Source organism: Hydra viridissima, unplaced genomic scaffold, assembly GCF_058129835.1.
Source record: "Hydra viridissima isolate aposymbiotic clone 2 unplaced genomic scaffold, HvirCarnegie_v1 scaffold_1, whole genome shotgun sequence".
In the NCBI taxonomy this organism is placed as follows: domain Eukaryota; kingdom Metazoa; phylum Cnidaria; class Hydrozoa; order Anthoathecata; family Hydridae; genus Hydra; species Hydra viridissima.
In genome coordinates, this window is record NW_028324300.1 from 38,607,371 (window position 1) to 38,625,116 (window position 17,746).

General features: G+C 31.2%; 2 protein-coding genes across 8 annotated transcripts in view; both read right to left on the reverse strand.

The window, feature by feature from the left end:
* The window catches only part of LOC145192571 (zinc metalloproteinase nas-1-like), a 32,187-nt gene extending 25,991 nt beyond the window's left edge, over positions 1-6,196 (reverse strand). For 5 of the 7 annotated variants that reach the window (XM_090094112.1, XM_090094104.1, XM_090094109.1 and 2 more), the window contains exons 1-3: positions 5,922-6,196; positions 933-1,042; positions 645-692 (exon numbers count right to left, since the gene is read on the reverse strand). In XM_090094112.1, coding sequence (XP_089950238.1) covers positions 645-692; positions 933-1,020 — 136 coding nt within the window. In that variant the 5' untranslated portion in view covers positions 1,021-1,042; positions 5,922-6,196. The remainder of the gene's footprint in view (positions 1-644; positions 693-932; positions 1,043-5,921) is intronic. The other 2 variants (XM_090094127.1, XM_090094138.1) reach the window with 1 other exon arrangement.
* Positions 6,197-9,029: 2,833 nt separating this feature from the next.
* On the reverse strand, positions 9,030-12,546 carry LOC149894874 (uncharacterized). The gene is made up of 2 exons (XM_090075706.1): positions 12,378-12,546; positions 9,030-12,175 (listed from the first exon to the last, which is right to left on the reverse strand). Exons 1-2 carry the CDS (start codon positions 12,406-12,408, stop codon positions 9,978-9,980), a joined length of 2,229 nt encoding a protein of 742 aa, XP_089931832.1. The 5' UTR covers positions 12,409-12,546; the 3' UTR covers positions 9,030-9,977.
* Positions 12,547-17,746: the final 5,200 nt, after the last annotated feature.

Below are 17,746 nucleotides of genomic sequence, written 5' to 3' on the forward strand. Positions count from 1 at the left end.
AATCAATGGGGAAGATCACTGTACCAACCAAATTTCTTTTCAGCTTTGGAGACAGCTGAGCATCACATTGCTCAAAACTATATACAAAACCTAAATGGTAATATATTTTATTGTCTGCAAGCTGTAATAAATGCCCAAGGACTTCATACTAAATTTTAATCAACTAAAAAACAAAAACTGGGAAAAAATTAATAAAATTTTTAAAGGTATGGATACTTATGACACATCCTAATTTCATAACTTTTTAAAAAGTTTATTTTTTCTTAGAAACAAGATTGAATTTTCCAAATATTGTAGCTTATATTATCAATAGCTGTTTTCATAACTTTGTTTAAATCAATTTGGTTTTTCTTTAATTGCTTCTATATAGTTCATAATAGGGTATGATTAATTTTTTTGCATACTCAGTTTTTATTATACCATATATATATATATATATATATATATATATATATATATATATATATATATATATATATATATATATATATATATATATATATATATATATATATATATATATATATATATATATATATATATATATATATATATATATATACATTGATAAATATATATGTGTGTGTGTGTGTATAACCTTTGTTTCTCAATAAAATGCTTTACAGGTAAACAATATTTTATACCAATTGGTTCATCAATGACAGTAGTCATATCTGGAAGTTCCTTCATCTCTAAAATAAAGAAGAAACTATACCAGATAAACAAAGCATTCATTTCAGAGGATCATCCTCTTGTAAATTTATAAATGTAAAACTTTTTATCTAAACTTTTTATTGGGAATATGCTTGAGGTTGAATCAGCATCATCTAGAATAGATCTGATGACCACATGTTAAATAGAAAAATCTTATACTAAATCTTTTCTAAGAACTTGTTCACAACTAACTGTTATATAAAAATATGCTGGCACACCTTTAAGAGTTTGCTGCAAGCCTGGTTTTGTCTTTGCTTTTCGCCCTTGAACACATACTAATATCGATATGTAATAAAAAAGCTTCATTTCAATATCTCACAATGTAGTCCTAATGAGAATAAAGAAAAAACAAAAAACATTTCAAGCAAAGCATTCTAGATGTTTGCATAGATGCACATATGTAAACTTATATACAACGTATACTTAAAAGACTCAAATGCTAGCTTTTTTTTCAGCATTGGCGTACAAAACTCCCATATTATGACTTTTATCTGAATGTTTCTTAAAAGTTTTTCTAAAGTTTTTATAAAATGTTTTAATAAGAAATTTAGATTACAGTTTCTTTGATAGGAGAGCATTGGTAAAGCTTTGTAAAATGCTAAAGAGTTTATTGAAATCGAGAGAAACTATTCTATTCGAATTCGATTCGAACACTTCGCACTTATCTAATTCTGTTTAATATTTAGCAACATTTGAACTCAACGATTTAATATTAGAAATTTTCTGGAAGCGCCACAATTTTCTTTGAATACGTTTTAATACTGTATTAAAACAGCATTCGCGATTTGTTCGAAACAAAATTACACTTAATTCGATTCTTAATAAGTTTGTGAAATCCAAGATATTCCTAGTAGTCAGTTGATTAGGTTTTGATAAAAACAAACCTTGTTAGTAATGCCTCATGTCAGGTTGTCGGTAAGATGAGTCCCAAGATAATACGATGAGAAGTTGTAGTTACGGAAAAAAGTATCCGGACAAACTGTTTTTAGGTATAATTCTATATTAAATGAAGGAAACCTCATACTGTTATATATATTTTTGTAGCTCTCAACAAGCTCTATCTAAGTGTACCATCAAACATTTACTACACTAGGTAGATTTCTCCTTTTGTAAGAAAAACTAAAATGACTGTGGAAAAAAGTATCTTTTCTTTTTCGTAATTTTTTTCTTCAATTAGTGCATCCTCCTTTATTAGTTAATACTTCGTCGATTCTCTTAGGCATCGACTCAACCAGCCTGTTACACCTCGCTATATCTATAGAATTCCAGCATTTTCTGAGTGCTTCCTCGATATTGTCTTTTTTCGTTAATTTTGATTTTAACAATTTCTTCCTTGACTACTTTCTATAGGTATTCTATAGGATTCAAGTCTGGACTTTGTTCACCTCGATATTTTTGCCTTGGAGCCAGGCTTTGGTACTTTTTGCCGCTTGTTTTGAATCACCATCTTGCTGGAATAAGAATTCTCCATCGAATAACTCTCGAGCAGATGGTAGCATATGATTTGAAAGTATTCTAACATACTTAGGGGAAGTCAATGTATTCTCTATAACATGAATACGCCCCACACCATTCCAACTGAAGCATCCCCAAGCCATGACATACTTGTCATGCTTTATTGTCTGTTTAACATGATTTTGTTGCATTAATTCACCTGGTTTTCTCCATGTCCAACGTCTACCATCTGAACCATTAAGGCATATTTTCGTTTTGTCCGACCATAATACCTTCTTCCAATCATCAACGGTCCAGTTTTGATACTTCTATGCAAACGCAAACCTCTTTGCAATATGTCGTTTGGTAAGTAACGGTTTTTTGGCAAGTGCTCTACCATGTAAATCTTACTCATGCAGTCTGTTTCTAACAGTTCGAGGACTTATATTAACTAACTCGAGTTCTCTGAGTTGTTTCGCAATATCTGTTGCATTTGGTTTCTCAGAATTTTTAATCAAAGTGAGGATTTTTCGATCAATCCTTAGAGCTGTTTTTCGTTTTCGTCCAGATTTTGGCAAACTTTTGAGTACTCCATGCTTTTTAATTCTTCCCAGAGTATCTTGAGAAGTTGAATTGGGAATACTAAGCTGTTATGCTATTTCTTGAACCGTTTTGCTTTCTTTTGAGAGCACTTCAATCTCTTTCCTATTAACTTCTGTCAATTCTTTACTTTTCACCATGGTAATAGTTGTCAATGGATTCCCAGTAAGCACACTACGTCGAAACAAAGTTGAAATAACGTTAATCGACGTTGATCTACGTTATTTCAACGTTGTTTCAACGTCGTGTGCTTACTGGGTTCTAAATGTTACAGAAATAGAAATTATGATTTTTATCATTTTTAATTATATTATCCTAAGCTACTAGGATACTTATAAGATCTTACATCATGAACTCTATTGAAAATCTTGACCAAAAATTAGAAGAAAGTAACTTTCCGGATACTTTTTTCCACAGTCATTTTAGTTTTTCTTACCAAAGGAGACATCTACCTAGTGTAGTAAATGTTTGATGGTATACTTAGAAAGAGCTTGTTGAGAACTACAAAAATATATATAACAGTATGAGGTTTCCTTCATTTAATATAGAATTATACCTAAAAACAGTTTGTTAGGATAATTTTTCCGTAACTGTATGTAACAATTTTTTAGGCATTCGCACAAACAGTTCAGCATTTCCAGTCAACACCCGAAAGGAATGATGTTCAAACAACTGTCGTAGAGATGAATCTGCGTTCCACCACTAGAGCAATTTTAGGTAACCCGATTAGGTTCACACTCATCAACTTAGTTGAGTATTTGTTTAATGTACCCACGATGGCTAATCGTCCACGTACCTATACTACTGACAGCTCGAAATATCCACTTGATAGTAAGAGAGTTTTTTCAGCGTGTACTGCACAGCGAAAATCCGAGGATTTCAGTAAAACGATTCAGTACTCTCATTTTCAGGATAATGGAAATTAATACTTTACCATCTCTATACCATCACAGCATTCCCTGAACCAGAAGAAAGTTGATATAAAAGCCCACACACCGTCCTTTGCCAAATAAAAAATAAAGATAATCAAACAGAGAAACGCTTTCATTTACCAAACCCATAGACGCAAATGTTTATACTTCGTTTTTTTGCATCCGAAAAGCGGTGGAAGCTCACCATTATCGCAAAGAGGATCCGCTTACTAGGTGAGATGACACTTTTTGAGACATAGACACTGTATCAATGGGTCACTTAACCAATGAAGACTTGTAACTGGAACTAGTAGAGACCGAGCCGTGATCTAATGAAGGCTCCATACTAAATTTAACAAAGGATTTCCTCTTATACTTATGTTGAACTCATCGGTAACATAGAGCTTTTAAAGCTACTATCTCGTTTGATGTTCTTGTCATTGATGACGCATGTTTCCATTCTAAGTTTAGAAATTCATTTTATATATATCCCTGAAAGGGAGTTTTCGAGATGTTGTTCGATGAATTATTTGAGGTATTGTTTGAGATTTCACTTGCGTAAATAGTAACGTTTATTCTGCTGGCTGTCTTAGAGGGTCTTTATAGTTAAAAGTGGTTGATTTACTGAAGACGCTTGAGTAGATTTGTATGGCTTATTTTGACAAGCTTTCTCTCGACCATCAATACGTTGCTTGCACCCAGCCAGTACACTTTGTAGTAAATTTTTGCTATATTTTTAGAAGTAATGAGTGTAAAACTTCTTATTTCAATTATATTTGCAATGTTTATATCCTGGTGCAGAGGGAAAAAGAGATCATGAAACTAGTTATCTCAATATTTTGTCGGGAATTAGCAGGCCACGCATGCAGCTGCTACAACTACATGGTTGAACCGTTTGAGCTGTAAAGTAAAAAGTGTGCATTTCCGATGAATTATCCAGACATTCTATGATCCATTTCACTAATACCACAGCTTTCTAGTTACGATGAAAATGGGATGCTTGGAATTTATAAGGAAAGACTCAGAGAAATTTTTACACTAAAGGAGACGTTGATTAAAAATTGCTTCATTTTGTATCGACGCCAAACAAAATGAAACTCAATTTTTTCCGGTTGTTTTGTTTTTGCATAGTTTTCAACCTCCGTTCTCACTCAATATCTAAACTAGTTTTCAGTATCTTTTTAACCATCTTGTACCATTTTTGAAATGTTATTCTTTATTGTTTCAAAATCAAAAAATAGGTCTCTACATTCGAATTTACACACTGAGTTTCATCCAGCTTGAAATTCACAGAATTCCGATCACAGATTTCACCAGCATCATTGTTAGAAGTTTGTTTTTATTACGATTTTTAAATAGAATTGATTTTTTGTTGTTGTTGATGATGTTGATTTTTTTTTTTTGTTTTTTTGTTTTTGTAGTTTTTGTGTTGTTTTTTTTTTTAGTTTTTTTTTTTTGTTTTTTTTTTATAATTTTTGTGTTTTTTTTTTTTAGTTTTTGTTTTTTGTTTTTTGCATATCATAACAATACCAACAACAACTTAGAAATGGCTCTAACAGACTTTTTTTGAAATTATTGGTTTTATAAGTAAAACTTTTCTTAATTTTGACGAAAGTTCTGTCATTTTTTTTTTTATAAAAAAAAAATCAACAATCATAATCACAGCATAAGACAATAAAACACAGCATAATCAAAAAAAAAAAGGAGCAAAAGGTTAAAAAGTTTTAATGTTTTAATTCTCAACGTTTGGTTTTTTGTGTGATTGGTATTCAGAACTTTCAAAACTAAAAATGTTTTAAGATGAAAATAATCTGAGATTAAATTATTTTTCAATGTAAAAAAATTCAGAAACCTCATTAATTTTATGAGTTTTTTTGGGGATTCAATAATTTTTCAAAAATGCATCTTCCAGTCAGAAAATTTTTCAAAATGCATCCTCCAGTCAGATTTTTGGAATCTAACAAACTTGAGATATACAATTTGCTTTTAAATAAATCGATCTTTAGTTTTATTCCAACTACATGTTTTTTCAAGGCTTTAACTGACACGATCTTTACAGATTTAAAAAGTGTTCTTTTTTAATATGCCGTTCTGGTATATTTTATGCAAAACCGAACAATCGGATTTTCTTTCTTAAGCGCCGCTAGCCGGAATACAGGAAACAGAATGAAAAAATATAACGAAAAAAGTTACTAAGTTCAAAAATAGATTTGACACTTAAATCATATTCTTGTAATTTGAAGAAAAATAATATAAGTTTACCTTATGTTCGGACTCTGGGTTAAAAACTGATAAAAACCCTTCATTCAGATAAAGGTACGGTGAAATTAAGAAAGAACCATCTAGTTCCAAGAAAGAAATACAGCAAGCAACAAATACAGCAAAATAGCAACTGAGCAAATCATAAACTAAAGTAGGTTCAGCAAATTTGGATGTGATAAATGTTTTTGAATCAACCATGCTTTTGTTTATTTGATATAATTTTTTTGTTTACCAAGATGTAATGACACCTTCATTGTCGCTGTAGGCTTGTTGGCAATTTTTTTATTTTTACCGTGATTACTGCGTAGACCCAGTAAGCACACCAGGTTGAAACAACGTTGAAATAACGTTGGTCAACGTCGATCAACGTTATTTCAACGTTGTTTCAACGTAGTGTGCTTACTGGGGAGGAGACCATGCGAAAAGAAAGAGAACATAAACGAAATATGGAATTCTCCGTAAATAGTTTAACAAGTTTTGACGGATTTGAGTGCTCTTTTAGTATATTGATTGAGTACTGTTGAAAAACATTCAGTTAAAAAGTATCAATAAATTCAGCCAAAGTTGCACTAACTGTTGTTAGTTTTAGATTAAGAATGGGGATAAGTTCTTCTCGTCAAATTATTCAGACTTTTTAAACGTAACCTTAAGCAAAAACCCAGGGTTTTTTAAATTATTGTAATTTAGAAAACATTAGCTCTGAGCAACTATTGCCATCGTATCACCGGTCAACAGCAAGTTGAGTATCTTAAACACCTGATTTAACAAACAACAGCGACACACAGAAAAAGTACAATTGAGAAAATGTAGATTTCGGGGGGTCTTTATGAGAGTATTGATTGGAGGCTTTTTTGGAAAGGTTTTTGGGGAGGTTTTTACCACGAGAGTTTGGGGAAAGAGAGTAAAGAGGTTTCTAAAAAAAGAGGTAAAGAAAAAGGCGCAAAGGATTGTTTCCGAAGAGAACCAAATTTTTTATTTGAAAACATCTTAAAAGATGGTAAATTTTTGAGTGACTTTTGATTGTATTTCATTATGTGCATTTGTAACTATGAAAAGAACATACTTGAGTTCAATGTTTCAGTTTGGCTTAAATATTTGAGAGAATTTGTTAAGTGAAATCGGAAAAATTCATTAGTATGTATTATTAGAATTTCATCTATACTTTGATTGAGGAAATGATATAATTTGATTCAGGAAATGTTATTAATTATTTTAGAAGTTTGTTTATAAGCTTTAAGGTAGGTCTTTAAGTAGAGGAGTCTATCATTATACGAACCACCCACAAACCATACACACCCATTCAACACTGAAAGCAAATTAACAATCTTACAATAAATACGCAAACACCTTAAAATAACCAAGGAAAATAAACACTTTTCCCAAAGGCTAAAAAAATATTTTTACCCTCACAAAAATAAAACTTTTTTAATAAATTTCAGTTTAATTCGAAAAAGAACTTTGAAAACAAACTTATATTTAAAAAGTTTAAAAATGAATATTTTGCGTATTTCTCCTGTGATTGCATGGACATTAATATTAGACCACCACTGACAACAACGCTCAGAGTTCATCACTACTTGATAAAAGTTTCCAAAGAGGCGCCTATGTGTCTATTAAACTGGTTTAAGTATGAATGTAACATATGGGCTGTATGAGATATTTAAAATCCCATGAGATATTTAAAATCCCATGAGACTAAAGCTGATAGGCATATTCAAAAAAGTTCTCTTAAAAATGCTCCAGGCTTTATTTATGTAATTGCTGAACAGCTGTGAAAATTCATTTATGGCAATTTTTTCTTTATTTGTATATTGCGGACGAAAAAACAGGTTTTAGATAAGATTTCTATGAATTCAGCCAGAGAGATTTAGGAAAAGATTTTTTGAAATACTAAACTTTAAAATCTTGACCTCCACAATACAAAGAAAAGATTTTACACAGTTTTAAAAAGGGTATCAATCCCTGTTTAAGACCCACAATTAGTTTGCATTTGACTTAATTTTTTACGTTTTACCTCGTGCTATGTCTGCTTAGTTCATGAGAATGGCTAATAATGGTCTCCTGACCGATACACAAAGGTAGAGAAGTGTTTTATTATCAAACTCTGTGCCTGCACATTTTAAATAATCCATTCCCATTTGCTTATATCGCTACTCTGAAGCAGTCTTAATTCTACCTTTTCCCCAAAATCCATTATAACTCATTTGTAGCTGAAATATACTTTTGCAAACCTTGTGCCGTTTTACATATCTTTAAAAGTATTCTTTTGATGGTTAAAAACATCAAGCAGTCATTAACTGTCGATTTGTAAAGAAAACCACTATTCATACATTATTCATATATTCACACTTATTTCAACCTGTGTACGAGTTTCAAGGTGTAAAGAAGATTTATCTAAGCATAAATAGACCAGTTAAAAATATCAATCATTAAATATAATAATATAACAATGGCAAAAACTAACAAAATGAAACGATTCTTGAGTTCTTTTTTTGTTACTTTGAGGTAGTATGAGCTATTCTCCTGTATATTAGTATATGCATTCTCCTGCATATTTATGCGAGAATTTCTTGTTAAAATGCAAGTTTCTACTTCATGAAACTGACGATAAGCACCCCAAAGTCTTCCTGATTTCATCAAACAATAACCGATGTTGTGTTTGCTCGACAAAACAGAAGGATGATCATTTGAGAAACCTAAATTGATGAGTTTTTTTAACACTTCGATGAACTTATTTGGTGCGTCTTTGTATCTCTTTTCTTCAAGCAGGCAGTAAGCGATATTGTGCTGTACTGTCAAGGTCAACGCATGATTCGCACCTAATATTTCAACAAATTTTTTTTCTACAAACTCAAATATTATTTTAGCAGAAGAAAAGTCTCCCAATTTAAGTTTACAGTACGCAATATGGTCCTGAGTTTTTATGGTGTAAAGATGATTCTCTCCTATTGTTTTTCGATATGTGTTTTCTACAGCCTCGAAGATTTCCTTGGCAGCAGAAATTTTTCCTATTTTGACTAAACAACAACCGATGTTGTGCTTATTCAGCAAAGTTGATGGATGGTCATCTCCTAGCACCCCTTTCTTTTTTTCTGCTAAGTCTTTTAATTTTTGTAATGCATCGTTAAATCTTTCTGCATCAAAGAGGCAGCAGGCAATACAATGTTCAGTTTTTAAAGTATACAGATGGTTTTCACCTAACTTTTCAACAAAACTTGATTTTATTTCTTTAAACAAATTGCTTGCTTTTGAAATCTTTTTTAAATCTAGCAAGGAGTTGGCAACACAATGCTGAGTTAACAAGAGTGATATGTGGCTGTTTGGAGTTAAACGCTTTTTTTCTTGAAATAAAAGCTTGATTTTCGAATGCAATCTAATAATTCGATTTAAGTTTTCCACAATTTTATAATCAACTAATTTAAGCTTACAAACAACAATATTGTGTTGGGTTTTTAAAATCACGTTGCTTGAACAATTAATTTTCGCTCGTTTTTCTAATTCAATGTCATGAACGGTTTGAAACAATTTTTTAGCACCAGAAAAGTCTCCTTGCTCAAGTTTGCAATAAGCAAGATTGCGTTGGCTTGATAAAATTGCTGGATGGTCAGTTTCGAATATTTTCAATTTTTCGTCATAATTTTGCTGGAAAAGAAGTTCAGCGGAAGAAAATTCACCTGTTTTTAGCATGCAATACCCCATATTGTTTTCGGTTCTTAAAGTTAAGGGATGAATTCTCCCTAAACTTTGACTTCTTAATTCAAACAACTTTTGAAAAACTTCTTTTGCTTTGAAAGCATCGCCCATTTCAAGCATGCAGAACGCGATATTGTGCTTAGTTGATAGGGTTGCTGGATGAGTTTCATTGTATTTGTGAGTTTCTTCTTTAATAATATATACTTTTTCAAGGATATTTTTAGCGTCAGAAAATTGGCCCATTTTAAGTTTACATAATGCGATATCCTGTTCAATATCTAATACTGATAGATGTTCCCGACCAAATACTTTCTCCCTCAAATCATATATTTTTTGTAAAAGATCTTGTGCTTCTGAAAAACGCTAAATCTTTATTAAATAGTAAGCCATTTCTTCTTGAAGTTCAATTGAGTCTCGACAATTGACTCCAAAAAGTTTGTTTCTGATATTAAGCAACTGCTTAAAGCTTTGATTTATTTCATGATAGTTTCCGCATTCAAACATACAACATAAAATATCGTGCAGAGTGTTTATGGCTGATGGATGATCAGATCCGAAAGTTTTACACTCGTTTTCATATTTATTTTGAAAAAGAGTTTTAGCATCAAAGAATCGCCCTAATTTAAAACTACAACATGCTATGTTGTACATAGTATTTAAAGTTAAAGGATGGTTTGTTTCTAAATACTTCGATTCACTTTTAAAATTATTTTCGAAAGTTTCTTTAGCCTCTGAATATCGTCCCATTTTCAACAAGCAGCATCCTTTGATGTGCTGAATAGTTAAATATGACATATCAGAATCTTTATTTTGTTGGGAAATATCTTCTGAAGTATCCAAAAATCCTTCCATTTTTGTTTCTTCAAAAATTTCCAACGCATCAGTAAATCTTTCCATTTCTATGTAGCATCGAGCGATGTTATATTTAGTTTTCATAGTTGACGGATGACAAGAGCCCAAAAACACTTTTTCAAACTTAAACACACTATCTAATATTTCCAAGGCTTCGGAACAGTATCCCATATCTTGCAAGCAACAAGCAATGTTATGCTGCGTTGTTAGAATTGCAGACGGCCACATTTTTTTTTCAAAAAGTTCTTTATCATCGTCAAGCAGTTCTTCGAAAGTTTTCTTCGCATCATTGCTTAAACCCAGTTTTAACAAACTGCAACCCAAACTGTTTTTAGATGTAAGTGTTAATAGGTGTTTGTGTCCCAACTCTTTCAAACAGAGATTGTAAATACCATTAAACTTCTCCTTTGCTTCTTTATACAGTCCTGCATTAAGCAAGCAATCTGCAACTTTAAATAAAACAGATAAACGTAACTCTTGCTCGTCCCCTTTCAAGGTATTACATATTTTATCTAAAACGAAAATGAGTTGATTGAATTTTAATTTACTTTCAAAGGCAATAATGATGTCCGCCAGATAGTCCTTAAATACTGTTGCAATCTTTTTATTGAGCATATAAGTAAAATGATCATGCCAATCAATCTTGTTATCCGTGTTTTTAATTAATTCCTTGATATAACTGATAATAAGATCTTCAGGATTTTTAGTTTCTGCGTAGATCTCTTCTAAAAACTTTTTACAAATAACTTGCGTCAACTCGTGTATCGAGTATATATCATCAGATAAATAATGAATCAAAGAGTAGTTTTCTAACAAGAGGATAACACGATTTACCTCAAGATCATCACTTCCGACCAAATACCTTGTTAGATTACGTATAAAACTTTGTTTTAAAACCTTTCCGTTGCAGAATGACAAACACCCCAAAAGTAACAAAGCAGTTTTTTCTCCGTTAACTTTTAATTTCTGCAAAATCAAAGATGTCGATTTATATACGCAATTTACATCGGGTTCGTGTTTAAAATTTAATTTTACTAAATCGCTAAGTCTTTCCTTTAGAAGGGTGGCATATTCTTCAACAGAAATGTGGTTGTTTTTAATGTACGAAATCGCTTGATGAAGAGCGAGTGGGTGACCTCCGAGCTCTTTGATAATATCATTTAGCTTATTGCTTAAATTCAAACTTTTGTTCAGGAAGTTTTCTGCTTCTAAATCAGTGAATCGCAGTACATCAAGAAAAGTGTAATTGCACCAACCTCTACATTTTGATGTAACCAAAGTATAAGAATTTGTGAAGTCGGAAAAACAAGTTTTTAAATGATGAACACTAACATCGTCAGCGTTATCATAAATATACAATGTATTTTCTGATGCAAAGTACTTAAAAATATTTTTTGATAACTGTTCTCTACTGAATTCACCTTCAGAGTCTTTAATTGGAAGTCCTAGCTCACTAGAGCACTGAGCTAAAGAATTATTAAATGAATTTGCATTCGATGAGGCGTTAAACCAAACAATATTTTTATAGTGAGAAAAGAATTGTTCCTCAAAAGCGTATTTCCTTGCAAGTTGGGTTTTACCTATACCAGCCATACCAACCAAAACTACCCGTTTCGTTTTTACCAAACATTCGTGCATTTGTTTGAGTAATTCAACTCGACCGAAGAAAATAGATGATGGACGCTTCACATCAATCCTTTTACAGGTTTCTAAAAAAACATAATTGGTAATATCAACAGTAAGCAACAACATCTTATCATCATCATCATCATCATCATCATCATCATCATCATCATCATCATCATCATCATCATCATCATCATCATCATCATCATCATCATCATCATCCTCGTCGTCATCGTTGTCGTCGTTGTCGTAGTCGTCGTCGTCGTCATCATCATCATCACATACCTCTATTTCTTAATAAAAGTTGTTGATCCATTTTTTAGAAGAAAGATTTCAACTCCTTCTTCAGTTTTCCTCCAAAATTCTAACCGATATTTGTCACAGGCTCCTTTAAAAATCAAAACCGATATTTATCACAAGCTGCTTTTAAAGTTGGCTGTAACGCATTTGAAAGTAGTGTAATGTTTGAGTTTAATCTCTAAGTTTACAGAAAACACTCCTTCGCTTTTAAAACATCTTTATAGAAGTTCTTAACAATAATCTATCACGATGACTCTAATAGCAGACTGCTATACGAAAAAGGTCAAGGCGAAGAAGAGCGAAGAATTAAGTTATACTGCTAAATAATCTGGAATATTTTTTTATTCTGTATGTTTAAGAAATTGTTGAATGGCTTTTCTGGGATGCCGAATACAATTTAGTTGGAGAAACTTTTATTTTTTTTAAAGACTTTCTTTAAGTAAATAAACCTTCCGTTTAGATATGCAAAAGATTTAGGTAAAAAAAATATTTGTTCAATCTACTTCTATAGTTCTGTACTTTGTGACAAAGCTACATAAAATATCAAATGAAACGAATCAAAAACTTTATACTGCCTTTCAAATTTTCTAATTCGTTTTTAGCATTCTTTTTGACATATTTCACTCTTCTCATATTACATGCTATATCATTTGTTCTCATCTCTTTTCAAAAAACTCTTTAAAAACCAAAATATAAAAACATATTTATTTTTCATTCTAAAGGGTTATAACTAAAAAACGGGCTAAAGTTTGAAAGCTCACTACTATTTCAGTTTTTAAGATAAAATTGATATTCAAAAAGAGTTTTTTTTTAAGGCTTCAATATAGTTTATTTTAAAATATTTATCTTAAATATTTATCGATGTTTTGATGACTTTTCTTCGCCTTACAGTATCATGCATTGACTTGACTGATAAAAAAAAGCTTTTGTAACTAGGTTTATGTCTATTTTATTGAGACAATACTATATTCTTTGGTAATGTTGTTTCATATTATTTGCTCGCCAATTATTTTTGTATACTCGTTGTTCTGGTACATTTACAGGATGATCATTTTTACCGACAAAATTTACGTTATTTTCGATTAAGTAGTTAATCACACTTAGCATAATAAGCTCTTGCTTGATCTGGCCATAATATCTAATTATTTTCTGAACTATGTTGTCTTATAAACGGCATCATTCTTTTTTTGTATATATTCCTTTAAGTAGCTGTACTGATTCATTGAAATTCCCTAACTCAAATAATAAGGTCTCGAAAAACCCTTTTCTGAGAAGCATGTTCAAATCATTATATGATCTTTAATTTTCTTCTTATTTTTTTATTTTACACCTTGTGCTAGTAATATTGCTTGTATAGAATTTACAGTTTCTATTATTACAGCTATTGCTTAACTTAAAAATAGATTCAATATTGATAATCTAGTTTAGGTTTTTAAACTTTCTATCCGATCTTCCGCATCTTTTTCTTGCTTCAGCTTTCCTCTGATCGCATCGGAATTACAACTTTTTGTCTTTCTCTTATACTAGTGTACTTCTTAAGTGTTTTGCATATATATTGTTGAGAACGTTTAAATGATCTGGCGCTTGCGTTTTTTAAACTTTGTCTCATTGAACCAAACATAACTTTTAGTTTTTGATCTCCATTGATATCCATTTTTGTTTTCTTCAACTTCCAATACTTTTTAATCCTAGTTTATTCTCTGCACGTTGAGTTATTATGATCTCAAAGAACTTCTTGCTTAGACGTAGAAAAACTCGTCATTTTTAATGGATTTAAAAATGTTTTTTTTTTTATTTATAGAGATGAAATGTGCTTCATATTGCAATACCACGTGAATAATCACGTGGTCATGAAGGAAAAATCGGCAATCTCAAAATTTGTTTCATTTAATATTTGCAACCCTTTAACATTCCATATTGCTAAGTAAGTTGGATTCAAGTCTTAGAATTCAAAATTGGGGTACATACTCTTTCATAAGTGGATGTCAATACATGATGTCACCTATAACTTGAGACTCTTTGCCTCCCCCTGCCGTTTTTTTAAACAATTCTTGAGTCAATTATTTTTGCATGATTTTTCAACTAAAAGTATGTGCGGGGTTTTTAACTTTGAAGGATGCTAACGTCAAACGTGGACGTTGATTTAGCAGTATTTTCACTCATATTACAGCTAACTTTAACAGCTTCTTGTTTTATAAAAAAAACATTTTCCTTCTCCCCGTCAAGAGTTTTTTTTTTTAACTTGACGTTTCACTTTTGTTTTTAGTTGCTCACGATCATCGCAGGCTGCTTGACCAGATAGAGTTTACAGCCAATATTGATAAACTTTCTCAATCAATCGAGGAAAGTTGTGAAAGAAATAAAAAAACAGCAAACGCAAGTTTTGCAGATTGTTTCCACTCAGAGTTAATATTTACGGAAATTCAAACTTTTTTTTTTATTCATTCAGGAAAGTCAGCAAGGTCTTTTTAGCAGACAAGCATTTAACGCTTCTTCTTGCCTGCACCCAACTGCTCAACATTCACATAAAGCTTACCTCCATTGCACAATGAGACATTTAATCAATTGGAGAGTTTAAAAGGTGATTTCCATACTGCGGACCAAAAAATCAGTTTCATGCCAACGGAAAATTTTCTATACCCATTTTACAAGGGTATATTGGTTTAGAAGTATGATAAAAGCATCCAATCCGCCATAAATTTTTTTCTCAAATGAAGAATGCTTCTCTCAATCTGTCTAGTAAATTACAAGACTCTGCACTGTCGCATATTTTTATCCGTTTTTTAACCTTTAAACTAAAACTGATTTGTCTTAAAAAGTATTTAAAGTAGTGATTAAAAAAAAAATTCTTTGATATTCTTGAGAAAAATTCGTCTTTTTTAATGAAACGTCCGTTACGTTAAAATTATCGATGGAAGTTATCTTAGCTGTAGTTTTGGTTGATGAGCATAGAACCGGTATATTGTGCGCTGCAATTCAATGTTATACAAAAAAAAATCAAGAAATGGTATTTGATGCTTCAAATACCTTTTCAACGCTGCATATAAATTGATGGAAAAAAATAATCATTGCATTTTTACTTTCACATTTGAAAAAAGTATATTATTGTAATAAGGGAAAATTAAATTAAAAACAACGATCGGAATGGACGTACACAAGACGATTAATCAACCTGCTATATGTGCCCATAATTATGAAACTGGTCTAAGTCATATATTTCTTGTTTCGAGATATTTAATGATTCGCATTTGAATAAATTAAAAAATATTTTTTTAAACTACTTTTTAAAGGTTCATTTTTGACGATATCGTAAAAATTACATTGAATATATTTAGTTTAAAATCATGTCGTGTGAAATAAGTGATAAATTCATTTTTTTTTAAATTTTGACTTAGACCACTTTCATAATTATGGGCACATATTAATAAATGACATAGCCAAAAGAAGAAAAGTCAAAAACAACGACCGGGAAAAGACGTTCAAACGATGGTTTATCAACCTGTCATGTCAGTAAATGATAAAACGGTAAGAAGAAAAGTTAAAAACAACTGGGAAAAGACGTTAACACAAAGATTCATCAAACCGTCATGAAAAATAAACAATAAAGCGGAAAGAAGAAAAGTTAAAAACAACAATTGAAAAAAGACGAACACGCGGAGACATTCAACCTACCACGTTACATGTTACTAAATAATGAATAGGTATCGCAAGTAAAAAACAAAAACTATAAAAATGCTCAACAACAACAAAAAAAATAGAGTTTCCGAGGAGAAGATGGCGAGAAGGAAGAAGATGGCGAGAAGGAAGAAGATGGCGAGAAGGAAGAAGAAAGCGAGAAGGAAGAAGAGGAAGATGGAGTCTTAGAGAGAAGTAAAAAAGAGTTTCTAAAAACGTTTCAAGAAGTATTTTTCGAAGAAAATTGTTCTTATTGGAAAAATATTTAGATAAACAAGAAATTTTATAAGTAAACAAGAGAGAAAAAGAAGAAGAAATTTTTGATAATTAGAAGAAGTAAAGAATTAAACAGAAGTCAGAAGAAATATTGATTAAAGAAAAGTAAGCGTAAGTTTTGGCCGCTTCAAATTCAAGAATAATAAAAAGAAGAGTAATGTGGATAAAAAGAAGAGTAAAACAGTAGAAAACACTAAAAGTAGAGTAAGAGAGTATTATTTGTGTTTTAAAAACATAACCATTATATGCTAATAGAGCATTTATTAAGTTATAGTGCATAAAAGAATAAACTGAGGACGGTAAACGCAACATTAACTTTTAACAATTAAACCTTGCCCATTCCTAACCTAATAGTTCCCAGACCTTGCCTTTACCTATCCAAATTATTCCCTGACCCTCAACTCGATCCAAACCTCAACATTACCTTTCCACTTAATCCTTGTACCCATACCTTATTAACCCTTACTACGAACCACTAATAAAGCATTAATCATTAAAAAACACCGTCCTCACACTATATAGCCAGTATTTGACAATCATTTTTTTCATATGCAGTTTAGCGTTTTACACCATATCATAAAAAAATTATTCAACTCTCTTTTATTTTTCAAACGTATGATCAAACAATAATTTCTAGACGTTTGATTTAAGACGTTTGATCAAACAGTAATTTCCAGCAATATTACTATTAACAGCATTAGAGCTCTATTAAAGGTTTTTATCCTCTTCCCCCCCCCCTATCCCCTCCCCCCAACCCCACCCCCACCCACCCACCCCAACCCAAAAAAAAAAAAAAACTACTGAAAACGTTGGACTTCATATCATATTGTTGAGCAAATTACATCCCAGTTGATGAAATATTATTAGCATTATCTAAGACTTTTAACTAAAAGACTTTTTTTTTTACTAAACTTGAAAAGAAATTTTTAGTGGATTTCCTCAAGGCTCGGTTAGGACCCTTTATTGTTTACTACATTTATAAATAACTTGGTTAAGCTGCTTAAAAGTCTGGGTCAAATGCATGCTGATGATGCAAAGTTGTTCGCTGATGTTTCTACAGAAGAAAAGATTTTAAACTTACAAAATGATCAAGAAAATGTGATTGAGTGGTCTAGTAAATGTTTGGTGAAGTTTAACTTGGAGAAATGTTTAGTGATGCATTATGGTAATAAGAATAAGTGTAGAGATTATAGCATTGCAGGAATTGTTTTAAAAACATCTGATTTAGTAAGAGATCATGGAGTTGTATTCTTAAAAACCATAAATGGAAAAATCAAGTGATCATCTAAAGCTGGTAAAAAGATTAGAATAATGAAAAACATTTTTTTACTAGTTTTGATAAGATCAAATTGTTAAGAAATATTTGCATTTATTGTATGATCACCACAAACTAAAATGTATGT

What these genes read in the sequence shown, in the direction of transcription:
- LOC149894874 (XM_090075706.1), bottom strand. Translation starts at nt 12,408, where the DNA reads ATGGATCAACAACTTTTATTAAGAAATAGAG. An exon ending in ACTTTTATTAAGAAATAGAG is followed by an intron (nt 12,176 to 12,377) that starts GTATGTGATGAT and finishes ATGTTTTTTTAG; the next exon opens with AAACCTGTAAAAGGATTGAT.